This window comes from Hylobates moloch, unplaced genomic scaffold (genome assembly GCF_009828535.3).
Source record: "Hylobates moloch isolate HMO894 unplaced genomic scaffold, HMol_V3 SCAFFOLD_5, whole genome shotgun sequence".
Taxonomy (NCBI): domain Eukaryota; kingdom Metazoa; phylum Chordata; class Mammalia; order Primates; family Hylobatidae; genus Hylobates; species Hylobates moloch.
In genome coordinates, this window is record NW_026652280.1 from 102106221 (window position 1) to 102121671 (window position 15451).

At 38.0% G+C, this 15451-nt stretch overlaps 1 protein-coding gene across 2 annotated transcripts; it reads left to right on the forward strand.

The window, feature by feature from the left end:
• The first annotated feature begins 1268 nt into the window (after window positions 1-1268).
• LOC116468314 (small proline-rich protein 2B) lies at window positions 1269-2391 on the forward strand. 2 transcript variants are annotated; one of them, XM_032151931.2, is made up of 2 exons: window positions 1269-1320; window positions 2154-2391. In XM_032151931.2, exon 2 carries the CDS (start codon window positions 2173-2175, stop codon window positions 2389-2391), a length of 219 nt encoding a protein of 72 aa, XP_032007822.1. In that variant the 5' UTR covers window positions 1269-1320; window positions 2154-2172. The 2 variants fall into 2 exon arrangements, with proteins under 2 accessions (XP_032007822.1, XP_032007824.1); XM_032151933.2 differs by lacking the exon at window positions 1269-1320 and adding an exon at window positions 1528-1551.
• Window positions 2392-15451: the final 13060 nt, after the last annotated feature.

Consider the following 15451-nt stretch of genomic DNA (forward strand, 5'->3'; position numbering starts at 1 on the left):
CCCAAGAAGCAATGCAGGAACTTAACAGGAAAACTGAATAATAAAAAAAAAAACCCACAAAAAACAAAAAAACCCCACACATCCTTTGAAAGAAGCTGCAGGCTGCAACCTACACTGTGAGCCAGGCAAAAAACAGAGTTTTTCAGATTGTGAGGGGGGATGGACTGCCTCCAGCATATACACCACCAGGTAACCTGGCAATCCAGGCCATGGGGGAAGGCCTTAACTCTCCCCAGCGCTGGAACTGATTTACGGAGCAGTGGGGAATACAAAAGTAGAAGCAGCAGTGGGAAGCGCCTTGTGTGTATTCCCAGTCTCCAGAATGTACATGTGATGGTGTGAGTCTATGCATCTTGTTCTCTGCTGTGGGGAACCACATAGCCACGGTTCAATAAATAGGTTTTAGTCCTTGTGGTTTTTGTTCACTTCTCTCCATTTCTTTAATGTGGTGATTAAGAGTACATTTTTTAATTTCTTAAAAGGTCTGTAGTACACATCTTTGAGGGCAGCAAGGAGGAAAAGCACTGAGGGGACTGGATTCCACTGTGGAATCTGTCCTAGCAGAGAAATGCCTCTATGAATTGGGTGGAAAAGACAGCTCTGAAAATGCAAATAATATAGGTCAAACAAAGGATTATACAGGAAAAAAAAAAAGAGATGGAGGAAAAAATTTCAGGCTTGAAGAAGAGTCTACAAATAGCACAATGTGGACAGTCTCCAACCCAGAGCCAAGTATTATTTTCTCCTGTGAATAGAGAAAGGCTCAAACCCAGGGAGGAGAAGTGACCTACCTGTGATCACAGGACTTGCCAATGATAGAACTATGTTCAGTTTCTCATTACTTCTAGCAAATTGGCAAATTATACTAAGGGAGTAGAGGTAGAGTTGAGTTCATTTACAACAATATAGAAATCAGCTAAAGTGGATCAGAGCAGGAAGTTTTACAATTCAGGGAAAAGGGTAAGATAGAAAGGGATCCTTTCCCCCAATCAAGAAAGACAGCCTTGGAGCACCAGTTAGAGAATCCTCCAATTTTCTCTCTGCCATAAGTCACTGAAACTGAGAGCTAAGGCAGGGCCTTTGTCAGTCATGAGCACTTAACCCAGTGGGAGATCTCAGAACAGGACATTTCCTTTTTTGAGATTCCCTGTCATACCAGTTACGAATAAATGTGCATTTTGGATGGGACGTTACTGGACCAGCCCATTTTAGGTAGTTCCGTTTCCCCCTGGGTGGGGCAGCAGGCCCTGTGAAGAGGTTCTCTGCAGCACGACTCCTAAGCTACTGGTACTTGAGCACCGATCTGCTTTGGAGAACCTGGTGAGTCTGCTTACTTGAATTTCTCTGTTATTTGTGCCCTCAACTGTTGAATTTAATCTGAAGGCAGAAAGTATGGTTGATCCAAACCTCTGATGACAGTTTTGACACTACTTAGTGGATGGAACCTTAGGATTAGATCATAGTGATACATTGTTTTAGCTTTTTTTTGTAAGCAATTTGGTGTTCATATGAACAGCAAAGTTAATAGGAAGGCTTTGATTTGGGGAAGAGGTAAAAGCAAAGTGTTTTTCCTTTTTTCTGTATCTTTCTGGTGTCCTTTTCAAACATTTGTGTTTTAGCAGGTGTGAGAGCCTGCAATTCTTCCCAAATGGCCCTTTGCTCTGTGCCCATCAGCCCACTGGGACTTTACAATAGATAATGATGATAGGAATAGCTTCTGAGATTGCCCAGGGTATCTGAACTTGTGACTGTCTTTCTTGAAGTGGTTATTTTCATGCTTGATTCTTTATAACAGAGATATTTTCTTTGGAAAAATTGCATGAGAAAACACAGGATTTCCCAGGGTTGATAAAGCAATTTGCTAAAGTGGAAAGGAGAAACCAGAGAGTCATGAAATAGGCATTAGGAGTTTTTCTTTTTTTTTTTTTTTAGAGACGGTGTCTCGCTCTTTGGCCCAGGCCGGACTGCAGTGGTGCTATCTCGGCTCTCTGCAAGCTCCGCCTCCTGGGTTCATGCCATTCCCCTGCCTCAGCCTCCCGAGTTTTAATAATTTTTCGGAGATTGGAGAAATAATATCCCATGGTATTACATACGCGTTGGCTTTTCTTTGTAGTAGTGCCTTCCCGTGAACACTGTCGTATCATTTCTTTCAGATCCTGAGACTCCAGCAGGATGTCTTATCAACAGCAGCAGTGCAAGCAGCCCTGCCAGCCACCTCCTGTGTGCCCCACGCCAAAGTGCCCAGAGCCATGTCCACCCCCGAAATGCCCTGAGCCCTGCCCACCACCAAAGTGTCCACAGCCCTGCCCACCTCAGCAGTGCCAGCAGAAATATCCTCCTGTGACACCTTCCCCACCCTGCCAGCCAAAGTATCCACCCAAGAGCAAGTAACAGCTTCAGGATTCATCAGGACCATGAAAGGGTAAGGATAATTGGCTCACCTCATTCCACAGCTCCACCTGCATCTTCTCATCAAAGCCACCCTGGGATACACAGGGAGCTTCTTTTCCCTTAGCCTGTGATCTGCCCGTGATGATTCCTGACAGCAAAAGCTTTCCTTTCTGAGGCTGCCATACTGCCACTGTCCAGGTGGAGACTGAGAAAAGGAAGTCCTCAGCTGTACCAGCCTTTCAGAGCTTCTTTGGGTGCCATCGAAGAATTCTATTGATGTCTTCTGTGTCTGTCTGTCACCTGGCATGAGCTTCTACTATCTGTGCAATTGTCATTTTTCTTTCACTCCCTGAATAAAGTAGCTATACCTATATTTTTGTGAATGGATATTTCATTTCTTTTTAAACCTACTTTATTAACAGTATCATATGATCATTTGGATTTATTTCTATCTTTCGTCTGTCCCCCGGACCAGGCTCTCATGATTATTGTAGGAATTTTGGGTCATACTAAAGATTATTTCTGTGTGATTTTAAACCTGTTTTATTTTCCTTAATTAGTGTTTGATTGATTCGAGGAACATATTATTCAACTTCTCCAAATGTCAGTCTCTTTACTGCAAAGTGAGCAAAATAACATTTACATAACAAACTAGTCTAAGGCATAAAATTGAGTTACTATCTGAAATTTGGTTGGCACAATGCTTGACACATAATTAGCAGTCATTTAATTGAAGTTTATTAGCAGGAATATATCATCATTGTCTTCATCATCATCATCATTATCATCATCACCAGCATCACTACACCACTACAACCACCACCATAGTTGCTCCAGCAAGAGAGTAGCTTGGATATAACTAATACAGGAAATAAGAAGAGTCTCTATTGCTATTTTTTATGAATTCGTAATACTGTACACAATTACGGGGTACATATGATACCTTGTTACATGAATAGAATGTGTAATGATCAAGTCAGGATATCAGGAAATTTAGATTATCCATCACCTGGGGTATTTATCATTTTTGTTTGTTAGGAACATTTTAATTTTTCTCTCCTAGCTATTGTGAAATATAGAATACATTGTTATAAACTAGTCACCCTACTCTGCTGTCGAATATTAAAACTTATTCCTTCTATCTTTTTGTTTGTACCCATTAACCAACATCCCCACCATCCCCCATAAACACCTTTCCCTGCCTCAGGTATCTATCATTCTATTCTCCATGATATCTATCTCCATGATACTGACTTTTCTAGCTTTATATGAGTGAGAACACGTGATGTTTGCCTTTCTGTGCTTGACTTATTTCACTTAAGATAATGACCTCCAGTTTCATCTATGTTGTTGCAAATGACATGATTTCATTCTTTTTTGCAACCAAGTAGTAGTTCATTGTATGTATATACCATATTTTCTTTTTCCATTCACTCGTTGATGGACACTTAGGTTGATGGACACTTAGGTTGATTACATATCTTTGCTATTGTGAATAGTGCTGAAATAACCGTGGAAGTTCAGGCATCCCTTTGATATACTGATTTATTTTCCTTTGTATAGACACACAGTAGTTAGATTGCTGAATTGAATGGTAGCTCTATTTTTAGTATTTTTTTGAAATTGCTATCTTTACCTGTGCTTTTGAAGTCTTACCCAAAAACTCCTTGCATACTCTAACATCATAGAGTGTGTTTCTTGTGTGTTCTTCTAGTAGTTTTATAGTTTCAGGTCTTAGATTTAAGTCTTTAATCCATATTAAGTTGGCTCTTGTATATGCTGAGAGATATAAGCCCGTGTTTCATGCTTCTGCATATGAATTCCATTTTTTTGAACAATTTATTTAGAAATTTGTCCTTTCCCCAATGTATATTCTTGGCATCTTTGTCAAATTCAGTTGGTTGTAAATATGGGGGTTTATTTTGGGTTCTTTATTATTTTCCATTGGTTTATGTATCTGCTTTTATATAATAGCATGTTATTTTGTTGACTATAGCCTTGTAACATATTTTGAAGTCAGGTAGTGTGATGCCTCCAGCTTTGCTCTTTTTGCTCAGGATTGCTCTGGCTATTCAGGGTGTTTTTTCATTCCAAATGAATTTTAGAATTTTTTTTTCTATTTCTGTGAAGAATGACACTGGTATTTTGATACAGATTCATTGAATCTGTAGATTGCTTTGGGCAGTATGGTGATTTTAACAATAGTAATTCTTCTGATTCATGAGTATGGAATATCTTTCAATTTGTTTTAGTGTTCTTTATTTTTTTTCATCAGTGTTTTGTAGTTTTCCTTCTAAAAGTTTTCATCTCCTGAGTTAAATTTATTCCTAGGTATTCTATTGTTTTTGTAGGTGTTGTAAATGGGATTGCCTTTATAATTTCTTCCTTAGCTAATGCATTATTGGTGTATAGAAATGCTATTGATGTTTATTTTGATGCTGTATCTTGTAACTACTGAATTTATTCATAAAATCTAAGAGTTTTTTGGTGGTGTCTTTTTGCTTTTCTAGATATAAGATCATGTCATCTGCAAAGAGTAACAATCTGACCTCTTCTTTTCCAATTTGGATGGTTTTCTCTTGTCTGATTGCTCTGACTAGAACTTCTAGTACCTTATTGAACAGGAGTGATGAACGTGGGCATCCTCGTCTTGTTTCAGTTCTTAGAGGAAAGGTTTTCAGATTTTCCTCATTTAGAATGATGTTGACTGTGTGTTTCCCATACACGGACTTTATCACATTGAAGTATGTTTCTTCTGTGCTTAGTGTGTTGAGTGTTTGTATCATGAAGAGATATTGAATTTTATCAAATGCTTTTTCTTCATCTATCAAAATAATTATATGTTTTTTCCTTTATACTATTGATGTTGTGATTTATGTTTATAGGTTTCTGTGTATTAAACCATCCTTGTGTCTCCAGGATAAATCCCCCTTAATCATGGTATATTATCTTTTGATGTTTTGTTGATTTCAGTTTAATAGTAATTTTCTGAGGATTTTTCTAAGTATGTTCATCAGGGAAATTGGTCTATAGTTTTCTTTGTGTGTGTGTGTGTCCTTGTCTGATGTTGGTGTCAGAGTAATGCTTACCTCGTTGAATGATTTAGGAAGAATTTCCTCCTCTTCAATTTTTTTGAGTACTTCGAGGGGGAATTGATGTTAGTTTTTCTTTGAAAGTTTGGCAGAATTCAGCAATGAAGCCATCTGTTCCTGGATTTTTCTTTGTTGGGAGACTTTTCATTACTGGCCAATCTCATTACACTGTACACGTGTTCTATTTCCTCCTGATTCCATTGTGGTAGGTTGTACGTATTCAGGAATTTATCTATTTCCTCTACATTTTCCAGTTTTTTAGTATATCCTTGTTTATTATAGTAAGATCTTTTGTATTTCTGTGGTTTCAATTGTGATTTTTTTTCTTTTTTCTTTGTTTTTGTTCATTTGTGTCTTTTCTTCCCTCCGCCTTGGTTATTTTAGCTAGCAGTTTTATTTATCTCTTAACAAAACCAACTTTTTGTTCATTATTTCTTTGTTTTTTTTTTTTTTGTATCTAATTTGTTTAGTTTTGCTTTGGTCTTCATTATTTCTTTTCTTCTCTAATTTTGGGTTTGGTTTGCTCTTGCTTTCCTAGTTTCTTGGGTGACATTGTTTGTTTAAAATCTTTCTGCTTTTTTGATGTAAGCATTTAATGCTGTAAAATTCTCACTTAACACTGTTTTTATGTAATCCGTAGCTTCAATAGTCATTTGTTTTAAGAAATTTTTTTATTTCCTTCTTTTATTTTTTTTCATGAGCCAAAGGTCATTCGTGAGTATGTTATTCTATTTCCATGTATTTGTACAGTTTCCAAAATTCCTCATTATTGATTTATAGTTTTATCCCATTGTGATCCATTTCTGGTTTTATTCCAAGGAGATACTTGATATGATTTCAATATTTAAAACTGTTTTTAGACTTGTTTGGCATCCTAACATATGTTCTGTCCTGGAGAAGTTTCCATGTGCTGATGAGAAGAATGTACATTCTGTGGTTGTTGGATGAAATATTCTGCAAATATCTGTTAGGTCCATTTTGTTAAATGTGCAGTTTAATGTTTCTTTCTTAATTTTCTGTCTAGATGATCTCTCTAATACTGAGAGTGGATCATTCAAGTTTCTAATTATTATTGTATTGGAGTCTTTCTCTCCCTTAGATCTAATAATAATTGTCTTGAATATCTAGGTGCTGTAGTATTGGGTGTGCATAGATTTAGAATTGTTATATCTTTTTCTATGCTTTTATAATTTCAGTCTACATGTGTCTTTACAGATTAGATAAGTTTCTTTTTGGACGCATATAGTTGTGTCATGCTTTTTATCCATTCAGCCAGTCTATGTATTTAAAGTGGAAAGTTTAATCCATTTACATTCAAGGTCATTATTGAGATGTGAGGGCCCATTAGTGTCATTTTGTTAATTGGTTTTTGGTTATTTTGTGTATTTTTGGTCCTATCTTTGTCTCTTATTGTTTATCATCGTAATTTGGTGATTTTCTGTAGTGGTAACATTTCAGTTCTTTCTCTTCTGTGTTTGCTCTACCAGTGGGTTTCATACTCCCATGTGTTGTTGTCTTCATAGATGCCATTTTTTTTTCTTCCAGGTATAAGACTCCCTTTAATATTTCTTGTAGGACTGGGCTAGTGATGATGAAGTCCCTCAGCTTTTGATTGTCCCGGGAAAGACTTTATTTCTCCTTCATTTATAAAGGATTACTTTGGGGAGTATAGTATCCTTGTTTCTTTTCCCCAGCACTTTGAATATATCATCCTGTCTCTTCTTGCCTGTAAGGTTTCTGCTGAGCAATCCACTGTTACTTTCATGGGGATTGCCTTTTAAGTGACTAGATGCTTTTCTCTTGCTGTTTTTAGAATTCTCTCTTTATCTTTGACCTTTGATAATTTAACTATAATTCGCTGTGAAGAAGACCTTTTGAAATTGTATCTATTTAACTATTTCTGAGTTTCCTGTATCTGGATGTCTGCATCTTTTGCTACATTTGGGACATTTTTGGTTATTATTCTGTTAAATAGGTTTTCTACCACTTTTGTTTCCTCTTCACCTTCTGAGACATTGAAAACTTGAATATTTGGTTGCTTTATGTTTCCTATATGCCACATAGGTTTTGTTCTCTTTTTTAAAAAACATTCTTTAAAAAATGTTTATCTGACTGGGTTATTTCAAAAGACCTACATTAAATTCCTGAAATTCTTTATTCTACTTGACCTAGTCTATTGTCGAAACTTTCAACAATATTTATTTTCTTTCATTCAATGAATTCTTTAGTCATAGAATTTCTTTTTTGTTCTATATTATTATACCAATTTCTTCGGTAAATTTCACATTTATATTCTGAATTTCTTTTTTGATTTCTTTGTGTTGTTTATCTGTGTTCTCTTGTATCTCACTGAACTTATTATTATTATTATTTTAGATACCGTGTCTCACTATGTTGCCCAAGGTAGACTTGACCTCTTGGGCTCAAGTAATCCCTGCTTCTCAACCTCTGGCATAGCTGGGACTACAGGAATGTACAACCACACTGGCTTCACTGAGCTTCTTTAATGTCATTATTTTCTTTTATTTTATGATATTTCATACTTTTTCCCCAATGGAATCTGCTGCTGGAGAATTATCATTTTTTTGGAGGTATAATATATCATTATTCTTTCTTATTTCTTATGTCCTTAGATTGATATCTGTTCATCTGATCTAACAGTTGCTTCTCCTAAATTTTTGAATTTGTTTTTGTAGGAAACAACTTTTTTCTGAAGATGTATGTATGATATTGGTTGGGTAGAGACTTTGGCTTTGATTCTGGGTACATGCAGAAATGTAGTCTCCTTGTGATTTCTTAAGCTGTAAACAGTGTCATTGGTGTCTGTGGTTTCCTCAGTGGCTAAGGGTGTTAGTGTAATCTGTGGAGAAGTTTTGCAGGTAAAGGGATGCCAGGTGAGCCAGTTCTTGGTTTCTAGTGGTGGCAGTAGGAGGCTGAGCATACCTGTCCTTGGGCCCCAGGGTAGCATATGATGGCACCCATGGTATTAGGTATGGGGGGCCAATTTTTGGGCCTCCAGGCAACTTGCTCTAGTGCTAATAGTGGCAGCAGTAGGCCAGGAGGGTGGGCAGATCATTGGGGCCCTAGGTAACCAGTGTGGCATGGGCAATGGCAGTAGCAGTGGCAGAACAACCCTCTGGTACCCAACTGGTCTGCTCTTGGTGGTGGCTGTGATGGCCCTGGTGGCCCAGTTCCAATGCCTGTAGTTGGTGTGTGCAGGTAGGTGTCAGCTGTGGTGGTAATGGCAGGTTTGGCTGCCCCATCCTCAGGCCCCTGGGAGGAGTGTTCAGGAGGCAACAGTGGTACCTAGGGCTGGGTGACCTCCAGGTTCCTGGAAGGCAAGCTTGGGCACATGGGGGACAGGGTGGAGCTGGGTGAGAAGGACATGTCCTCAGGCTCCCTTGTACGTGCTAGCTGTAGTGCCCAGGGGCGAGGTGATTCTCAGGTCCCTGGTGGAATGTGCTATGGCCCTGCTACTGGGGACGGCTGGGCTGCTTTCCGTGGCAACAACTTTAGGTAGGTGGCTCAAAAGTGTGCTCTTTTGCCCCAGATGGTAGTTGTGGGTGAGAGATTCTTTCCTCAAGACACTTTTGAATGCATGGTAATTCCAATACTGGAGGCAGTGGAGTCACGGCCAGTGGCCCATGCTTCAGTGGAAGCAGCCAGCAGTGGTGGTCACTGCAGGCAGGAGAGTCTGACTTTGGGGCATGTAAAAATGAATGGTAGTGCTGCTGCTGGTGCAGTGCGTCATTGTCAATGGCTTGTGTTTCAGCTATGGTGGCTGCAGGTGACTGCAGTGATGGCTCTAGATGAAGCATGTCAATGGGGCTCCAGGGAGGTGGAGAGGCAGGGACCGTTGTGCCTGAGGGTAGGAGGTAGTCTAGAGGGGACTAGACTCTCACTATGATGCCTTGCTTAGCTGCTTATGACTTGGGGGTGTGTGGGATACAGTGTGAGCTTCATCTCTGGAGTGGTGCTGTTGCATGGTCTCCAGGCAGCTCCCTACATTAGTCTCAGGGCCTGAGGGCATTGAGGGGTTCTCCCATGGCTAGGATTGCAGGAGTCTGCAGAAGGGATGTGAATCCCTGGGGATCTCTCCATTACCCCTTTATTTTTATTTTTATTTATTTATTTATTATTTATTTTTTATTATTATACTTTAACTTTTAGGGTACATGTGCCCAATGTGCAGGTTTGTTACATATGTATCCATGTGCCATGTTGGTGTGCTGTACCCATTAACTCGTCATTTAGCATTAGGTATATCTCCTAATGCTGTCCCTCCCCCCTCCCCCCACCCCACAACAGTCGCTGGAGTGTGATGTTCCCCTTCCTGTGTCCATGTGTTCTCATTGTTCAATTCCCCCCTATGAGTGAGAACATGTGGTGTTTGGTTTTTTGTCCTTGTGATAGTTTACTGAGAATGATGGTTTCCAATTTCATCCATGTCCCTACAAAGGACACGAACTCATCATTTTTTATGGCTGCATAGTATTCCATGGTATATATGTGCCACATTTTCTTAATACATTCTATTGTTGTTGGACATTTCAGTTGGTTCCAAGTCTTTGCTATTGTGAATAGTGCCGCAATAAACATACATGTGCATGTGTCTTTATAACAGCATGATTTATAGTCCTTTGGGTATATACCCAGTAATGGCATGGCTGGGTCAAATGGTATCTCTAGTTCTAGATCCCTGAGGAATTGCCACACTGACTTCCACAATGGTTGAACTAGTTTACAGTCCCACCAACAGTGTAAAAGTGTTCCTATTTCTCCACATCCTCTCCAGCACCTGTTGTTTCCTGACTTTTTAATAATGGCCATTCTAACTGGCGTGAGATGGTATCTCATTGTGGTTTTGATTTGCATTTCTCTGATGGCCAGTGACGACGAGCATTTTTTCATGTGTTTTTTGACTGCATAAATGTCTTCTTTTGAGAAGTGTCTGTTCATGTCCTTTGCCCACTTTTTGATGGGGTTGTTTGTTTTATTCTTGTAAATTTGTTTGAGTTCATTGTAGATTCTGGATATTAGCCCTTTGTCAGATGAGTAGGTTGCGAAAATTTTCTCCCATTTTGTAGGTTGCCTGTTCACTCTGATGGTAGTTTCTTTTGCTGTGTAGAAGCTCTTTAGTTTAATTAGATCCCATTCGTCAATTTTGGCTTTTGTTGCCATTGCTTTTGGTGTTTTAGACATGAAGTCCTTGCCCATGCCTATGTCCTGAATGGTATTGCCTAGGTTTTCTTCTAGGATTTTTATGGTTTTAGGTCTAACGTTTAAGTCTTTAATCCATCTTGAATTAATGTTTGTTTAAGGTGTAAGGAAGGGATCCAGTTTCAGCTTTCTACATATGGCTAGCCAGTTTTCCCAGCACCATTTATGAAATATGGAATCCTTTCCCCATTTCTCGTTTTTGTCAGGTTTGTCAAAGATCAGATAGTTGTAGATATGCGGCATTATTTCTGAGGGCTCTGTTCTGTTCCATTGGTCTATATCTCTGTTTTGGTACCAGTACCATGCTGTTTTGGTTACTGTAGCCTTGTAGTATAGTTTGAAGTCAGGTAGCGTGTTGCCTCCAGCTTTGTTCTTTTGGCTTAGGATTGACTTGGTGATGTGGGCTCTTTTTTGATTCCATATGAACTTTAAAGTAGTTTTTTCCAATTCTGTGAAGAAAGTCATTGGTAGCTTGATAGGGATGGCATTGAATCTATAAATTACCTTGGGCAGTATGGCCATTTTCAAGATATTGGTTCTTCCAACCCATGAGCATGGAATGTTCTTCCATTTGTTTGTATCCTCTTTTATTTCATTGAGCAGTGGTTTGTAGTTCTCCTCGAAGAGGTCCTTCATGTCTCTTGTAAGTTGGATTCCTAGGTATTTGATTCTCTTTGAAGCAATTGTGAATGGGAGTTCACTCATGATTTGGCTCTCTGTTTGTCTGTGATTTGTGTACGAGAATGCTTGTGATTTTTGTACATTGATTTTGTATCCTGAGACTTTGCTGAGGTTGTTTATCAGCTTGAGGAGATTTTGGGCTGAGACAATGGGGTTTTCTAGATATACAATCATATCATCTGCAAACAGGGACAATTTGACTTCCTCTTTTCCTCATTGAATACCCTTTATTTCCTTCTCCTGCCTGATTGCCCTGGCCAGAACTTCCAGCACTATGTTGAATAGGACTGGTGAGAAAGGGCATCCCTGTCTTTTGCCAGTTTTCAAAGGGAATGCTTCCAGTTTTTGCCCATTCAGTATGATATTGGCTGTGGGTTTGTCATAGATAGCTCTTATTATTTTGAGATACGTCCCATCAATACCTAGTTTAATAAGAGTATTTTGATTATTAGTTCCATACAGCTAAATAACATATCTATTTCTGGTTTTGATTTATTAATTTTAGAATATCTTTAATTCTTGCTATCACAAGTATCAGATATCTATCACCGTATTAATACCGCATTACAGATAACCAACAAACCACAGTAGCATTTATCAATAAGCATTTATTTTTGCTCACAGGTCTTAGTGTTAGCTGGAGGTTCTGCTGTACCAGTCTGGCCTCGGTAGCTGATCTCAGCCCAACCCCCTCATGCACTTGCGATCAGCTGGTCCTGGATGGCCTCCAGGTGTTCAAGCTCTTCTCTATGTGGCTTCTTCTAATTCCACACTTTAGTCTCCACATGTTTCCATGGTGGTGAGATTCGGAGAGAGGGCAGAAGTTTGCAATGGCTTGGGCTTCCTACTAGCACACATCACATCCACCACCTTCTCTTGGCCACAGAAACTCACAGGCCAGCTCTGATTCAAGGGGTTGGGAAATTGCTCTCTGTCTCCTCTGCCATGAGAATAGCATGTGTCAGATAGACCCAGCTCCTTTGATTAGATTCTGAATAGAGACAATCTGTAAAAGAATTGCAATGAATTCACAAAAGACATACGTGAATGAGAAAACAGTCTTTGTTACTGTAAGCCACTGAGAAGTTTTTTCTTTTTGGTATTTCAGTATTGTTCACCTAGAGTAGTCTAGCTTGAAATACAAATATTTTATTCTATTATAATACTTAGTCTATAGGTTCATTCTAAAGATGAGGATCAATACAGTTTTTTAATTATTATGGCTTTTAAATATTATTAATTGACAGGCCAGTTAGTGACTATGATTATATTTCCTTTTCTATATCACTTTCTGTTTCTCCTTTTCTCTTGCCTTGTCTTATATTTCTTCCTTAAATTGCTCTGAATTGTTAAAAATGTATTTAAAATGATATTAAATATTTTGATTGACTTATTTTTCCTGGACTCTTCCCTACTGAAGGACACCTTCCCCCTAGATAAATCCAGACTAGTTGCTCCTTGACCTTATACACAACTGTCAACCTGGAATATTTGTTTTTTCTTTAATATGGGTTGAAGCCACTTTTTGTTGGTTCTTGTATTTTCTTCCTTCTTGGTTTATTTCCTGATTTTCCTGTATTACTTAAGAAAGGACAGCTGAAACATGTTTTTAAGTCCTTTCATATCGGAGAGCGGCTCTATTCCACTGTAACATTTGAATTTTGGATTGAAATCCTTTTTGTGTCTAATCTTTGAAGATTTCTGTTCCATTATACTTAGGTATTGAACACTGCTAGTTTTTATTTTTAAAGAAGCTATCTCAGAAGATTTGGAATTGTTTCTTTACATGTTGCTTCAAAATTTCACGTTCAATGAGTCATTTTTAAAACATTCGCTGGCAGTCAGTTGGGTTTCTCATCTAGAATCCTCGTGTCTTTTAGATCCATGTAATTACCTAGGATTTTTTTTAATTGATTTCATAGCATCTACGATTTTTCTTTCTCTATTTCTGAAATTTCTATTGACTGGAAGTTAGATCTTCTGCATTGAGTCTCTATTATCTTGATGTATTCTCTTATGTTTTCCTTTTCTTTCTTTTGCTGCACCTTTTGGAAGTTTCTTTGAACTTCACTACGTGATTCCTGTTTGGGGGTCTTGGCCACAGAACCTGGAATGATGACACAGTCTGTGCCACCATGGCCAGAAGTTTGCTTCTAGGTGGCTGTCCACAAGGATTATATTCTCCTAGATTAGACCACAACTGGCTTGATTATTTCCACAATACTGACTGAATAGCTGTCACTCAAATTTTAGACTACAAAACTAAATTTTAAAAAAATAGCCTAAAAAAAACAAAGGGAGTATGCTTTAGGTATCATATAAAACTGTTGCTTTTGTTCTCTGAAGCCACTTGGATTATATAGCAGTAAATGGCATGGCATTTGAGGACCAGGTAGTAAAAAAATTATTTATAGATACCTATTTTCAAGCTGTTGAGTGTGGTGACTTTGTCTCTCAGTAACCATGGTCAATAATTTCATATAAAATCTCCTCTAAGACAACACTATGAGCCCTGGAGCATCCTGGGACCTGCTATCCTGATGGAGGAGGTAGCCCTGCCCGAAACTGTGCCTGGAGCTCAGGTGGAATCCAAGAGTCACATTCCCAGCAATACCTCCTCCAAGTCCCTTTATCTTCCTATTCTTCCTTCTCCTTAGAAAACTGCATTCCAGGAGTGAGCCCTGATAATCTGGGTGGGCCAAGGATGCTCTAGCAGGATCTATTGGATTTTTTTTTTAACAACTGAAGGCACCACTGAATAAGAGGAGAGTTGATCAGAATTAGGGAAAATAGATTATATAAATGCTTAATTAATTTGTATTAATTGGGTGTTGTATTAGTCCATTCTCATGCTTCCATGAAGAAAGAGCTGAGACTGGGTAATTTATAAAGGAAAGAGAAATTATAAAAGACTTAACTGACTCACAGTTCTGCAGGACTGGGGAGGACTCAGAAAACTTACAATCATGGTGGGAGGAAAAAGCAAACATGTCCTTCTTCATATGGCAGCAGGAAGGAGAAGAATGAGAAGCAATTTAAGGGGGAAGTCCCTTATATTCAGAGTTCACAACCTCATTTAAGACAAAACCCACATTCCTTTACAGAATTTAGATCTACAGTGTTCAAGTCTTGATTCAGCTCTCTAAACTCTCTGTTAGTCATTAGTTTGTTTTGCTCACGACTAAAATACTACTTTGTATTTTGAAAATTTCTCACTTTATTATTGTGTGTGGAGAAATAGGCTTTCTCTTCTTGGGAATGGAATTTTAAAACAGACTAGAAATCATAAGAGTTGTGATGACAGACAGGTACCGAAAGTACTGGGGTATTTTAATGAAAATGACATTTTAAGTTATTTATCAAACTTGTGGAAAGTAGCTGGTTATTTCTAGAAAAATTGAATACCATTAAATACATATGTCAGAAAAGTAAAAGGTACAATATTAAGTAAAGTTCTCATCTTATAATTTTAGAGAAAGCAAAGGAAAGTAAATGCTAAGGTAAAAAATAATAAAGATGAAAATAGGAAAGAAGTACAAAGCACACTTTGGAGAAAATAAATAAATCAAAGTGACATATATCTGATTAGATTGAGGGTCACCATCAGGAATGAAAAAGGGACATATAAAGGGAGCAGAAATTATAAAGATAACAGGAAGATATTAAGAACAATTTTATGATAATAGATTGGAAAATTTATCTAAAATAGACAATTTACTTAAACAGCTAACTTAAAAAAATGAACTCAGAAAGAAACAAAATACTGAACTACCCAGTAACTAAATATAATTGAAGTAGTACTAAAACATACTTTTGTATGGAAAATTCTGGACCAGAAGGTTTTACCAGTGATCTACCACATATATTAAAAGAAGAAATAATTTCAAACTTTCAATTAATTATAAATTGTTAAGTAAAAGTAAAAAAAGCATAATCAACAATTCCTGATATGGGGCTAACAAAACTGCGATTCCATACCTGACCAGGATGTTTTTCAGTACATAAAAGATGAAAGAAAAAAAATCAGATGATCCATTCATGCAGTAGAATAAAACGATTGGCTAGGT

Excerpts from the sequence above, each read along its gene's own strand:
- LOC116468314 (XM_032151931.2), top strand. The coding sequence starts at position 2,173 with ATGTCTTATCAACAGCAGCAGTGCAAGCAGCCCTGCCAGCCACCTCCT.